At 39.8% G+C, this 13,162-nt stretch overlaps 2 protein-coding genes across 3 annotated transcripts in view; one reads left to right on the plus strand and one right to left on the minus strand.

Annotated features, from left to right (window-relative positions):
• Window positions 1–743: 743 nt before the first annotated feature.
• On the minus strand, window positions 744–4,095 carry LOC120496871 (wiskott-Aldrich syndrome protein homolog). The gene is made up of 3 exons (XM_039697687.1): window positions 4,039–4,095; window positions 3,127–3,728; window positions 744–2,810 (listed from the first exon to the last, which is right to left on the minus strand). The coding sequence occupies exons 1-3, from the start codon at window positions 4,093–4,095 to the stop codon at window positions 2,624–2,626; spliced, it is 846 nt and encodes a 281-aa protein (XP_039553621.1). The 3' UTR covers window positions 744–2,623.
• Window positions 3,216–13,162, plus strand: part of AKT3 (AKT serine/threonine kinase 3) — a 152,476-nt gene continuing 142,529 nt past the window's right edge. Inside the window, exon 1 of one of the 2 annotated variants that reach the window (XM_039697872.1) lies at window positions 3,216–3,351. The gene's annotated coding sequence lies outside the window, so the exon portion shown is untranslated. Of the gene's footprint in view, window positions 3,352–3,527; window positions 3,667–13,162 lie in introns of those variants that run through there. The other variant, XM_039697871.1, reaches the window with a different exon arrangement.

The raw sequence follows: 13,162 nt of genomic DNA on the forward strand, positions 1-13,162 counted from the left end.
GAGAACTGATTCTGCAGGCAGAATCTTCTCTCCTATTTAACTATTTGTTTTCGGGTTGTAAATCTCTGTAATCTTAGTTCCCATCACTCTGTCAGTGATAATAGTTAATATGAACATGTTAAGGGAAACAAGAGATACACCCTTTTTTGACTTGGAATGGACAGGTTTATATTGAGATTATCTGTAGGTTTTCCTTTTGGTATCTGTTGAAATAATGATTACAAGTGATCATATAAAAGTTTATCAAGCTTCTTGATGGTGCCAGATAGATGACAATGGATGGGTTTTATTTGTTTGGTTTCAGGACTGTAATTGGAACATGTCACATCAGAGGCTCCCATTTTTTCCTGAAATTACATGCAGCCTTATTCTCCTTCTCATGTGAACTCAATACTTTCTTCATTAGCATATGCTGTTAATATGTTCATTAAATTCATGTCACATTGTAATTAATCTGAAAATTATGTCATTTCTGCAGAACCTACAACCTCATTATGTTCACAGTATGTACATCACAGCCATTTTATTTCTGAAAGAGGTATACCTCTGTTTGGTTATTAATCAAGGGGTCATTTCTGCCCAATTTACAGCGATTAACTCCTTACAAGAAATCATTTTGAAGCCTTGAGGTATGATACTAAGGAATAAAATTATTATATGTTCTATAGAGAGAAAAAATCATTGCACAGCAGCACTTATTTTTATAGTATATTTAATAATCCACACAAAAAGTATCAGTTCAGATTCAGCACACTGAGGTCAATATATGAGGCTGAGCAGGATCAAAAACTTAAGAGTAACTAGAAACCATGAATTTCAAAAACAGAGTGCTGATATTTGATTTATAAGGGGTAAGATAATGAATCTGATTTCAAAGTCATACTGAATAAATTTTTTTAACCTGTGAATAGTTGTCTATATCTCATAGATATAACAAAATTTTACTAATCAGGTTTTGCTGAAAAATACATGTTTAAGCTCCAGATCAACATGACAGATTTCATCCTACCGTTTCATTTTCAACAATCAGTAACAAAATAAAAGTGCAGAAGACTAACTCTCCTTGTGGTAAATGTTAATTTTTTTTTTCTTTGCATGGTGCAAGGGTTTTTTTCTTTTAAAAAGTATATAAATGTGCTTTTAGGTGATTTACACCAAGTATCTATAAATGTAAGCAAACTCACTGTTGTCATAAGGGAAGTATTTCATAGCTGCCTTTTGAAGATTTAGAGGCATCAATTAGGATGACCAACCATACACACATACTTATTAATAAGAAATTTGCAGCTGTGAGTGGCAGGGATTAACAGAGAGCAGGAATAACCTGAGTGATACCAAATACCAGGACTTTCTGTGGGCCCGGATTTCACACTCAGCGTTTGGCACCTGAACAGTTGATTGGCAGTCTATCAGCTACTGCCCATGCAGATTTCATGCTGCCTTAGGTTCTGAGCCCTTCGGAGGAACTGCAGCAAACAGAAAGCAAGTTGTAAGACCTACACCTTCCGTTTTTCAGGAGCAGCATAGTAGCAATGATCAAAGGAGACATTAGGGACTAAACACATTTTAATAATTGATACTATGGTTCTCTGTGAATATTGATGGTTAATAAGATGCTCACTTTACTAAAGTGTTTCTGAGAAGGAGGAAGACCGAATGGTAAATTCTGGGAAAGGAAGTAATGCTTGGCAAGGTCCTTTTTAACTAATTTTTCAAAAAGATGCATTAATCAAATACAGTTGAAATTTTGTTTTTCTTCAGAGTTAGGGGGACATAGAGCTTAGGTTGTAGCCTGCTAGTGAGCACAGTGCAGAAAACAAACTTCATAGTTCTAAGAGGAAACTCAGCATATTTATGAATGGGATTATTAGTGTGGTTGCTTGCTGCAGCAGGGAAAGGATTCAGTGCCCCCGGAGGCAAATTTCCAGTCCTGTGCCAACTCATATGATTATTTAGATTCTCAAAAAATCTCTCTGAAGCCCTGTAGTGGTACAGATAATAGGAAGTCTGATGTTTCAAAGAGTTGTAAATGATGGCATATGAGAGGAAGAAAAACTTAGAAATTAAAGGTGAAATTCATGCTAGAGAAATATTTTTTTTCTTTTTAATGTAATTTCCATGAACGTGCATTTTTTACAAAAAAATCTGCACTGATGAAACAGAGCAAATAGTTGTATTTCAAGCAATCCAAAATACCTATTTATCCTCTGCAGTAACAGGTTCTGACACAGGCCAGCGTGAACTGCGTTATAAATAGATGCATTTCTAAAGAAAATTAATTTGTGTGTATTACTGCACCCATAAACAATAGAAGACATCTTTATGTGCACTAAACTCCTGCAAGCACCCACATACAGCCGCTTAGCCGTGGAACACAGGGCGGAGGGCACCGTAGCAATGAAGCCCAGGCACTGCTTAGGGTGCAGGACCAGGCTCGGCGGCGGCGGGCACAGCAGGCCGGGCATCCCCGGCCTGCCAGCCCGGAGGCAGCTCCGCCGAGCCGGGAGAGCTCAGCACCCTGCAGCGCGGCTGCTCCGCTGCCACCGGCCCCGCTCCGGCTCCGCTTGTGGCAACGGGAAGAGCCGGAGGCTCGGGAGCGCCGGTGCACGCTTTCCCCAGGCGTTTATTTACCCGGCGAAGCCTGAGGACAATTTAGCAACACTGAGGCTGGCGCATCCACTGAACACTTCAGCGAGGGATGAATTACGGCTTCCTGCGGCGTAACTGGTAGTTCTGCTCCCGGAGGAGTTTGCAGAGCCGAGGGGACCACTCCGGGTACCAGGGCCAGCTCGGGGCGGGGGGCTGTGTAACTGCAGGGTGCGAGAACAAAGGGAACTGACCCCGGGACGCGCACACGGGGCTGCCGAGGGGCCGCGATGCCGAAAGGAAGGACCCGGGCGCGGCGCGCCGCAGCGCCGGCAAACGCCGCTGCCCGCATCCATCCATCCTCCCGCTCCCAGCCGCGGCCCGGCGGCGGGACGGGACACGCCGCTCCGCTCGGCTCCCGCCCCTGCCTGCCAGCCGGGCGGGCGGGCTGCCTCGCCTCCCCCGTCCTCCCTCCTCCCTCCGCCGCTCCCTCCTCCTCCTCCTCCTCCTCCCTCGCTGCCGCCGCCCCCCCACCCTCACCTCAGCCGCCCCCCTCTGTCTGGCTCCCCCCGCGCTGTCTGGCGGCCCCCCCGTCCCCGCCGCGCTTCTCGCGAGAGCCGGGGATGCCGCCGCCGCCGCCGCCACCGCCGCGGAGGGGGAGACACTCGGGGGGAGCCGGTGACGTCGGGAGTTTTCCTGAAAGTCAATAACGAGCCCGGCGGAGGCGGCGGGAGGAGCCGAGAGCGGGGCCCGGGCGGCTCCGGGGTGAGTGCGCCGGGGGGGAGCCGCCGCCGCCGCCGCCCTCCTGACCCCGCGCATCGATGTTGCGGCCGCGCTGCCCGCCCGGGCGCCTCCCTGCGTAGCGGGGCGCGCAGCTCCATGTAGCCGCCGCCGCCAGCGCCCTGGGGCCGGAGCCGCCTCCTCCCGCCCCCGCGGAGACACCGGCCGCCAGGGACCGCCGAGCCCGGCGGGGGGACAGGGGAGGAGGCAGCGGCGCCCTCCCTCCCCTTCTCCCCCCCGAAGCCGCCGCCGCCGCCCTCGGGCTCCGCAGCAGCGCCCGCGGCGCCGCCGCCTCTGCAGGTACGGGGCGGGAGGGGCCGGGCGGCGGCGGGGGCGCTCGGGCGGGAGCGCCGGTGCCGGGACTAGCGCGGGATTTTATCCGCTGGGAACTTCTGTGCGCGCGCGCGGGTGCCCGCGCAGCGCCGCGCTAAGAATAGCTCCGCGCCCCGCGGGCCGCCGGTGGCAGCGCCTCGCGCAGGGGATGGGGATGGTGATGGTGATGATGGTGGTGATGGGGATGATGATGATGCTGCCGCCGCCGCCGGCTCTGGCTGGCAGCCGGATCGCAGCGCTATATATTGTAGTTTAAATGCAAATGATCGTGATGTAACGAGCGCTACCGGGCTTATAGGCTGCGGGGCTGCTTTGTATGGGCACCGCTTCTTAGTTTACTTCTGGATGGGAATCCAAGAGGCGTGAAATAGCCAGGACTGTTTCACGTTCTCCCATGATACGTTGATTAAACGTTAAAAAAGAAGAGAAATCTTATTTTCCTGTGGGTGGAAAGGATAAACAATTTAATCTCTCTTGACCTTTATTCTAGTTTTGCTTTTTTCTTTAATGTAGTTGTTAGTTGACTGGCTCCTTGCATATATCTACATCATCTCGTAAATTTTATGAAAACGTGTCCCAGTTTCTGTTTAAGGGTTTTATTTCAAAAATTATGTGTCTGATACCTGCACTGCCAACTTTTTTCAGTACTGAAGAAACATAGAGCAGTCTCTTCTGCTAATGTTTGTTTAGATCTTACTAAAACTTTGCTAAACATGTTTCCCTGCATTTTGCACATAGAGGGCTTTACTTCTCAAGGCAAGAAGCATGCAGATAAGTAGACCTTAACTTATGACAAGTAACATTTTGAGCATGATCTCCTGCCAGCTTATAGGCAAGATCTGCTTGTTTACAGGAATACAGAAAGAGAGTACATGAGGTAGAAAAGGAAGCTTATTTTGGCTTTTAAAGTAAGTGTACTACTTAAGTTTGTAGGACTATATGGTTTTGATGTTTTGAATTTTTTTTTAAATTTTGGTAGGAGCCTATAAGTGAACCCCAATATCTTTAATTGCATTGGATTACTAATTATAGTCCACGTGGATATATTTTGGTTGGATGAAACCAGTAAGTCAAGTTCAAATAAGGGCCAAAGAAAAACTTCAGAGATAAGATGCCTCTGTTTCCTAGAAGGCTACGTGTATTGTTTGAATAACTCTTTTTTTTTCAGTCTGATGTGAGTGCATGGTGTGTGTGTAAACACAGATAATATTAACAAGACTGTCTTGTTTTAGACAGTTTATTCTGTGCTGCATTGCTCTGAGTAGTTTTGAAAGGATTCAGTAATCTCCTTAGTTTCATAAATAGGTTCACAGGTAGTATTTCAGTATTCTACTCCCTCATTTGTTCTGCATTTTGGGGGCAGATCATGTGTTTTTGAGCAAAATGCTGCTATTCTAGTGGAGTTAGATGAGAATTCACACAGGTACTACTTTTAACTTTGCCCCAGTTCAAGTTGATACAGTTATAAGGATTGGGTAGCCTTGATAATGTAATGGAAATTGTTGACTGTTTGACATTAGAACAAATGCTTTGTGAAAGGAAAACACTCTGATGTGTTTTTTAAAGTTTGCCTCAAAACCACTCACTAGAGCTTTGCAGTTGTTTGTAATCCAAGCTTCTGTGTGCAAGACCCTGACCAGAAACCGTATCTTGACTTCCTACTGCATTTTGCAACAACATGTATCTGAAGTTTCTATTATAGCAAAAAGATCCCTCAGACTACTTGATATTTGCCTGACTCCTGGTGATTGTGTGTTCTTTCACTTTCTGGGTGCAGGTTTTCCCAGTTTAAAGAGAACTACTGAATAACAATTTCTATGCCCAAGAAGTATTATTTGCTGAATAACTTCGAAGTACTCACTAGTTTTGGAAATGATGAACCATTACTAAAGTGGATTGTGTTAAAATGCATTTGAAGCTTCCGTGCTGTTCTGAGTATGAAAATGATACAGTTTCTTGTAACTGTGTGCTTACAGTTTCATTTTGTGCTGTTAATGCAACAGGTGATGTGGACTTGGCAACATGGTAGCCTAGCTTTCCTTCAGTTTTGAAACAGAGACCCAATATTAGGCAGCTTTCATGGCTTGGACATGCTGCTTTCTGTAGTCCACACTGGAGGGTGAAAGAGCGTGGACATGCACTGACTGAACACTTCCTGTGCCATACTTTCATTTTGACATGGATAATGCATAAATGAATTGATTTCCTGAAAGTAACACAATTGTGTGAAATTGTGTGAAAGTAACACACCATGCTATAGCTGCGTGTTTTGTAGGGGGTTTGGTCCTGTATGTAACAAAAGTCTTCTGTTCGCTTATTTCCAACTAATAAAATAAACATTCTGTTCAAAATGTGCAATACTCCCCTTGTGAACTACAGTAGCCATTCAAAAAGAGGGAATAGTTAAATGTATGCATCTATGAGCTTTAAGTTAAAAGGTTGCTTTTATTTTCAGTATTTGTATGAACTTTACAACTTGCTTCTTCTTGAAGTACTGTCTTTTATAAGAAAAGATTGCCCACTTATGTGCCCTTTCAAATTATTCTGGAATATTAGATCAATTTGTGCTATCCAGGATTGTCATTCTGTTAGGATAGGCCCAATAAGAATACCATGGAAGAAGCAGAAAGTGCTTTCTAGCACAACATGTAGTTCAGGAAGTTTTGCATTGCTTGTGAGGAAAGGTGTGGTTTCAGTGAGAAAATTGCTTGCCCACCAATGTGTTTTCTTTTTGCTGTACGGAAGAGACTTCCCCAGGATCACAGGGTCTTCTTGGTAAATAAATGTGTTGCACAAGTTACTCTTCTTGGCAACAAGTTGTTGTGGTATAGAAAAGATTACTTTCTAAAGATAAGTTACACAATAGCTGGAAAAGCTGATTCAAGCTGTTTAGAAATTAAAGACTGAGAAACAACAACAAAAAACCCCCAAAATAAACCCCAAAAGCCTCCCAAAATCCCAACCCAACCCAAAACCTACCAGCAAATACTAAAACATTGAATGTGAAAGTTAACTTTTTTGTTTGTTTTTTTTTTTTTTTTCCTTAGCATAAAAATTAATTTTTAAAGTTTTGGTTTATACATTTATCTTGGGTACTTTTATGAACAACATTCTGGACTCCTTATAAGAGTTTATAAGTGAAACTTGTTTAGGCAAATCACTAGTATGTACTAATAGAAAAACTGCAAAAAAAAAAATTCAAGGGTAATAGTAGGTGATATTTGGTATTTTATCCTTGTTCCATGGCTCTACATCAATAAGTATGGGCATTTATGATACATACCAAGGATTTAAACCAGATTGTTTTTTCCTTTATTATTTAAAGATGTTATTCAGATGTAGTAGGAAGATGTAGCAAAGTTAATAACTTCTAAAAAATTCCCCCAAAATTTAATAACATTAAATGTTACAGTCAAGGAGAGTAAGCATATTTGGCTTTTGTATGTGAAGGTGCTTACGTTTGCTCAATTTAAATGTTTATTTGATTTTTGATACTGTTTGTGACAACACTTATTATGCTTAGGATAAATAATATATGTTGAAGCCATCCTGACCAATCTTCTTCTTCCACATATTTCTATGTGAGTCTCTAAGTGTGAGTCATACTGATCAAAAATAGCATTAAGAACACATTGTTGCCCTGTGATTTTTTTTTTCCTCTGTAATATCCTGACTAAATAACTGTAGTGATTTTAAAATTCTCTTAAGAATGCAACTGGGACCTTAATATTTCATGTGCATGTCTGAATGACTTGACAGCATGGTTTGCCAAACTTCCCTGCATTGTCCACGTGACAAAGTTGTTTGAGTGTCTCCTCTGCAGGAGCAGAGATGAAGACCCTGCTTCAGCTTTAGGCCAATGAAGGTCTCTCCACTGCCTTTTTGTAGGTGTGGAATGTCAGTGCCCAACAGCCAACAGCTTCTTGTACAGCTAGTATAACACCTCAGAATTAATGCAGTGGTTGTTGGTTGAGTCTCAGCAATCCTGCAAAAAGTTTCTACTAACACACGTTTATTTTTTCTCCTAAGTATTCATTGTGTTTCTTGAGATATGTAATTGTTGCAGCTTGCCTCATGAGCTTTCATTGGAATTTTTATATCCTTCTCTAAATGTATTGATACACTTTGAGACAGAGAATTAAGGTTGTACACATGAGTTTCATGTAACATTTTTCAAATAACATTTGCCAAAGACCTTCACCTAGTGAGCTCTGCAGCTGTGTGTAAGTTAGGGTTGTAGAGAACTCCTTCTGTCCTCGGGAAATCCAGGTCTCAGGTTGATGAGAATAATGCATTTTGAGTGTGAACAGGAAGAGCCAAAGGTTTTAGGTTAGAAGTTGATTATGTTCTAGTCATGTTGCAGTGTCAGGATTTGTCAGTAGCTTCAGCTCTGTAGAAAGGAATCACAAAGTTCATTCCTATTATAAGACAATTCAGAATTTAGACATAATAAATAAATGTAGACATAATAAATAAAACCGACTATGTAAAAGTTTAAAAGAAAGCTATTTGGTAGGCATGTCACTGGACTTTTCTCATCTTTTATATTAATAGTTTGAGAACACTTTTTTTTCTCAGTACTTTCTTGTTGCTCATGAGTAGTTTGTGTATTTCTGGTTTTTATTCAGTGGTGTGCTTGGTCTTTTATGGACAATACAGAGTTGAGCTGCATAAAAGTTACCATCACAGAAATAATTTAATACATGAGTTTAATGAAACTTTGATTTGTCTCTCTTGAAAGGAATCTTGTAAAATTTCTGATAGAATAACTAGGGATTTCCAGATTTTTTTAACTTTTGAAAATTAGGCTAGGTTTTTTTTCCTGAGTCTGCTAGACACAGAAAAGTAATTTTAGTTTGTTTGAAAAATCTGGAAGTTATGTTTATATTTTTCTTCATTGTTTGAGTATTTTCTAAACTATATTTTTAAAGAGCAAAGGAACTTTGTCTATAAAAGGCAAGGATTAGTATTCCTACATTAATCCATGGCAAATTAAACTTATTACATGTGTTTTGAAGGGTTGAGTGAAGTAACATTGTCATAGTTGTGATACTCAGCCTAGCTAATCCTTGATTTGACTTTCTCTGAGTCTCAAAAGTCTCTCAAGATCATTGTCTCAGTAACTTTTTTTTATGCATAATTTTAGCCCTCCCTTTATCTTTTCTACTTGAAATGTATTATTTGGTTACATTTCAGATATGCACTCTAATAAGTTTTATCTCTGCTTCTGTCTGCTTTTCAGTTATTGAACTTTGTCTGAGTCTCAAAAGTCTCCCAAGATCATTGCCTCAGTAACTTTTTTTATGCATAATTTTAGCCCTCCCTTTATCTTTTCTACTTGAAATGTATTATTTGGTTACATTTCAGATATGCACTCTAATAAGTTTTATCTCTGCTTCTGTCTGCTTTTCAGTTATTGTTTTATGTGATTTGAGGGGGACAAAAAGGATGAAAAGCATTTTTGTCAATAAACACAAGGCAAAACAATGGGTTGTTAATGTTTCACATGGGATTCTAAAGAAACAATTTAGTTACATTTAGAAACTTCCTTTATACCTTGGTAAACAAAGGCAAGGGTGGCTTTGTTCACCTTGCTTTAATTATACCTTTGTCCCTTAAAATAACTTGCTTTGTCATTGTAATAGGAAATAAAATACAGAATGATGGTTTCTTTCCTGATAAACTTAATCAGAAGTTGCAGAATCTAAATAAAACATCTAACTTGTATGTTAATATTTCAGTGTGCCTGCATTCTCTTAACTAGCCTTATCTGAGCATATATTAGTTATGTAAAGCTTCTTGACATACTGAAAGTGAAAACAGAACACTGCAAATATTAAGTATACACATAAGCATGCATTAGAATGAGCTATTTATGTTTTCCAAAGTATGTTGGTTTTTCTTACCATGAGGTGTAGGCAATGCCAGTTTCCTATTGTGTCCCTCATTATTCCAAAACAAAACTTACAAAGTAAAGTTGTTACAAGTAAATTTCTAATGCCAGTTTTCTTAAAGTTCATTGAGGCTTTAGAATGAAATGTAGTTTAAAGAGTCTTTGTCATGACTGTCATGGAGATATCTTTGGATTTTTTTTTTTTTAGTTTTCAAAACTGTAAAATTTTAAAAAAAACTGTCTACTTACAAAGTATTTAAGGTACCTTTCAGAATTTTAATAATATGTACATGAAGTTTACCATTTTATGAATTTAGGATCTATTTTCTTTAAATAATAAATTTTTGTTAATTTCTTTGTCTTGTCAAATCAGTTCCTATTTTGTGTTGGTTTGATATTGTGGGGTTTTTTTTGTATTTCTTTTTTCAATTTTTGATTGACATAATAAGTTGGACAAATATTATGTGCCTAGAGGTTCCTTTTTCCTCTGTCTACATTGTGATAGTATTTAAATGAGTCAGTATAACCAGAATAGGTAGTTTATAAAAGCCTGTATAAATACTTCATACTTTTTAGATAAAGCACTCACCTGAATGTGATTCTTCCATTAACAATATAGTTTAATTTAATTTAGCAAGTTTTGTAGCAATCTTTGTTCTGTCACATAGTCTTTTGTGTAGTTTTTGATGATGTGCAATATATCCTCTAATTGTTTGGCCAGCTTTGCTAGGGAAGGAGGATATGCATGTGTTTTTCATATAAATAAAGCCTGGGTTTCAGCTTCCATTCCTAAAGATAACTATGGTTTTAGTTTAGAGCCTTGACATTTTGAATTCCTTGCTCTGGGAGTGCAACCTGCTTTGGAAACAGCCTGCTCAGATGTTTGGGAGGAGTGAAACTCAAATTTGAGAACTCCCTAGTAGCTTGATCTGCTACAAAGAAGAAAAAAGCCCCCAATGCAAGGAAACAAATGTGTGTGATGAAAGCCACTGAGAACTGCTTTTTTGGTAATGTGTGTATTGTGTGCATGCACAAAATAATTTAGTTACTTTTCTGAAAAATAAGGAGATAGAGGTGATGAAATTTGGCTCTGCTTACGTGGGGGACCAAAGAATCTCCAAGGCGAATCAGAAAGGTTCACTTACTGCTCTTTTCTCCCCTATCATATGGGGGACCAAAGAATCTCCAGGTCAGACAAGGCGAATCAGAAAGGTTCACTTACTGCTCTTTTCTCCCCTATCATTTTACTAAACTTGTAAAAAGGGAAAATGGTAGTACTCATTTATTATGAGAACAAAGTTGGTTCACTGAGTTGATAGTGGTAGAAGTTAAGATCATTTCTGGAAGCACTGAACTTGATTCTCCTGGTATTCTGTCTGGTAACTTGAGTTGGTAAATGTGAGAGTTTCTGTTTTTTTCTCAGCTCCAAAATTGTTGCAAGTAGAAGCCTGTGTTTATGAAAGTTCTTACAACAGAGAACTGAATCATGCAATTTATGCTGAATTTATGGGTGCTGTCTTCTTTACTCAGCTGTCTCTTGTCATGGGGAGAATGGGTAGATGCCCAGATTTCAAAGTAGTCTTGTCTGTTCTTATGACTCTCAACGATAATTCACTTGTGTGTAGTGGTTGTTATGCGTAGACCTGAGACACAGTTTTCAGTTCTTCTGCTTGGAAGAGATTTTTCTCCTTTTCAGTATTCACCAGGTCTCTGTAGGTAGCTGACTGCTGTGATGGGCATGAGAGCCTCCTTTAATTTAAAAACAGGAGCTGGGGAAAAGCTGGCTTTCTGCTGAATGGTCCATTGCTCATTTTAGGTGTTGATCTTACAGTTCCCATATGGTACCATAATGAAGTAAGATGGTTCTTCTCTATATTGCTGATATTCTTAAAGTTCAAGATGAAAGTTGAGAAGGTGTTGGCTAGTTTTTACCACGGCTCAGGGAAACTATGAACCTTGGCACAGGGATCTAGAGCTCTGTTGGTTGTAGTAGTCTCTGGTTGATCTTTGGTCAGAAAGTTGCCTTTGAAACCTTTACAGCTAGGAGCTTAAAAGTATAATACTAGATAATTGTTTTATCTTACACTACAAAAGTGGTTTAATAACTTCCTTAAGAAAAAAGGAAAAGTTGTGCATTTTTAATGAGATAAAACCCACCAGCAGATGTTTGCATAGAGTCATAGAATCATTTAGGCTGGAAAAGATCTTTCCAACTGCTAACGTAATACAGCCAAGTGTACCACTAAACCGTGTCCCTAAATTCTTCACATCACCGATTGTAATGGAGTAAATTTTTACACCTGCGTTGTAAAGTATGCTGACAGTGGGTGCTTGTATGTATTGTGCATACACATGACTATCTGATACTGTCTGCAGAATGCACACAATATATTATTGAAAAATATCTTCCAAGTTTGATCAGATACAAAAAATGTGTGGGGGAAAAATTCTGATACGTTCTCTAGTTGCTAGAAAATATATAAGAAGAAGTCAAGTTCTTCCCTGTAGGCAGCAGCTGTAATACAAAACATTGTCAAATTCAGTTTTAACATATTTTTCTCCTGTTTCTGTGGGTTCATCCTATATAGCAGTAAGGTATACTGTAAAAATTACTGCATACCGGCTGCTGAAACTTCAAGTGCATTGGGAGAGTGGAGTTGATTGCTAACAAGTATTTAAATTCTATGCCAGATGTGCAGAGTAAACATTTCTGTAACTTTTCTTGAGGTAGATAGATGAAATGCTGTTTTAGTGAGAGGATTTGTGTTCTATGTGTTTTAGACAACTCCTTTACATCTATACACAATTCTTTATTACATCTTTAGAAAAGGCTTTTGTGTGACTATTTTTCACTATAAGGCCAGTTTTGGTCACAATAAGAAGTAATTACCAAAATTCTGCTCTTCTGGAGCATTGCTGAATGACTTCTAGAGTAAAGGAGTACAGCTTTTAGAAAGGCTCAAAGACATTTAATAAGGGATAATATTACAGATGCTTACAAATGGCTTCTTGAAAGTGTAGTGTGCACATATAACCTTTATTTTCATTAGATTTTTAATGCTTTGATTTATCTCCTTCAGCTTCCTATGTAATTCAGCTTGACTTTTAATTACCCAGTAATGGAGTAATCAATACAACCGTAGAACTGTTGGTGATTTTAAAGTTGTTTCTGGCAATACTGTGAGGCTAAGCTAAACTGGGGATTGTGCAGTTAATTGTATCACCATATTTATGTGATTTTTGTATTTTGGAGATGTTGTTCAGATTTTAATAAAGCAGTACATGGGATGGGTGGGATGCAAGCCTACAGACATACACTTGAGTTTGTTTCAGGCACTGTCTGACATGTAAGTTGGTCATAGATCAGATTTTGATTGTGTAACACTAACTTATTTGTAATCAGTGAGTAAATAGGGAGCTTCAAGCATGAATTCATTCATAAATCATGGACTGATGGATCAGTCTGTGGGCAGTCAAGATTACTGCTACTTAGTAAAGCATTTCTTATAGATATGTCTTTATCAATAAGAATAAATCATTGCACTGTTCACAAGTGCACACCAAAAATGG

The sequence above is a fragment of the Passer montanus genome, unplaced genomic scaffold (assembly GCF_014805655.1).
Source record: "Passer montanus isolate IOZ18808 unplaced genomic scaffold, ASM1480565v1 scaffold12, whole genome shotgun sequence".
NCBI classification, from domain to species: Eukaryota; Metazoa; Chordata; class Aves; order Passeriformes; family Passeridae; genus Passer; species Passer montanus.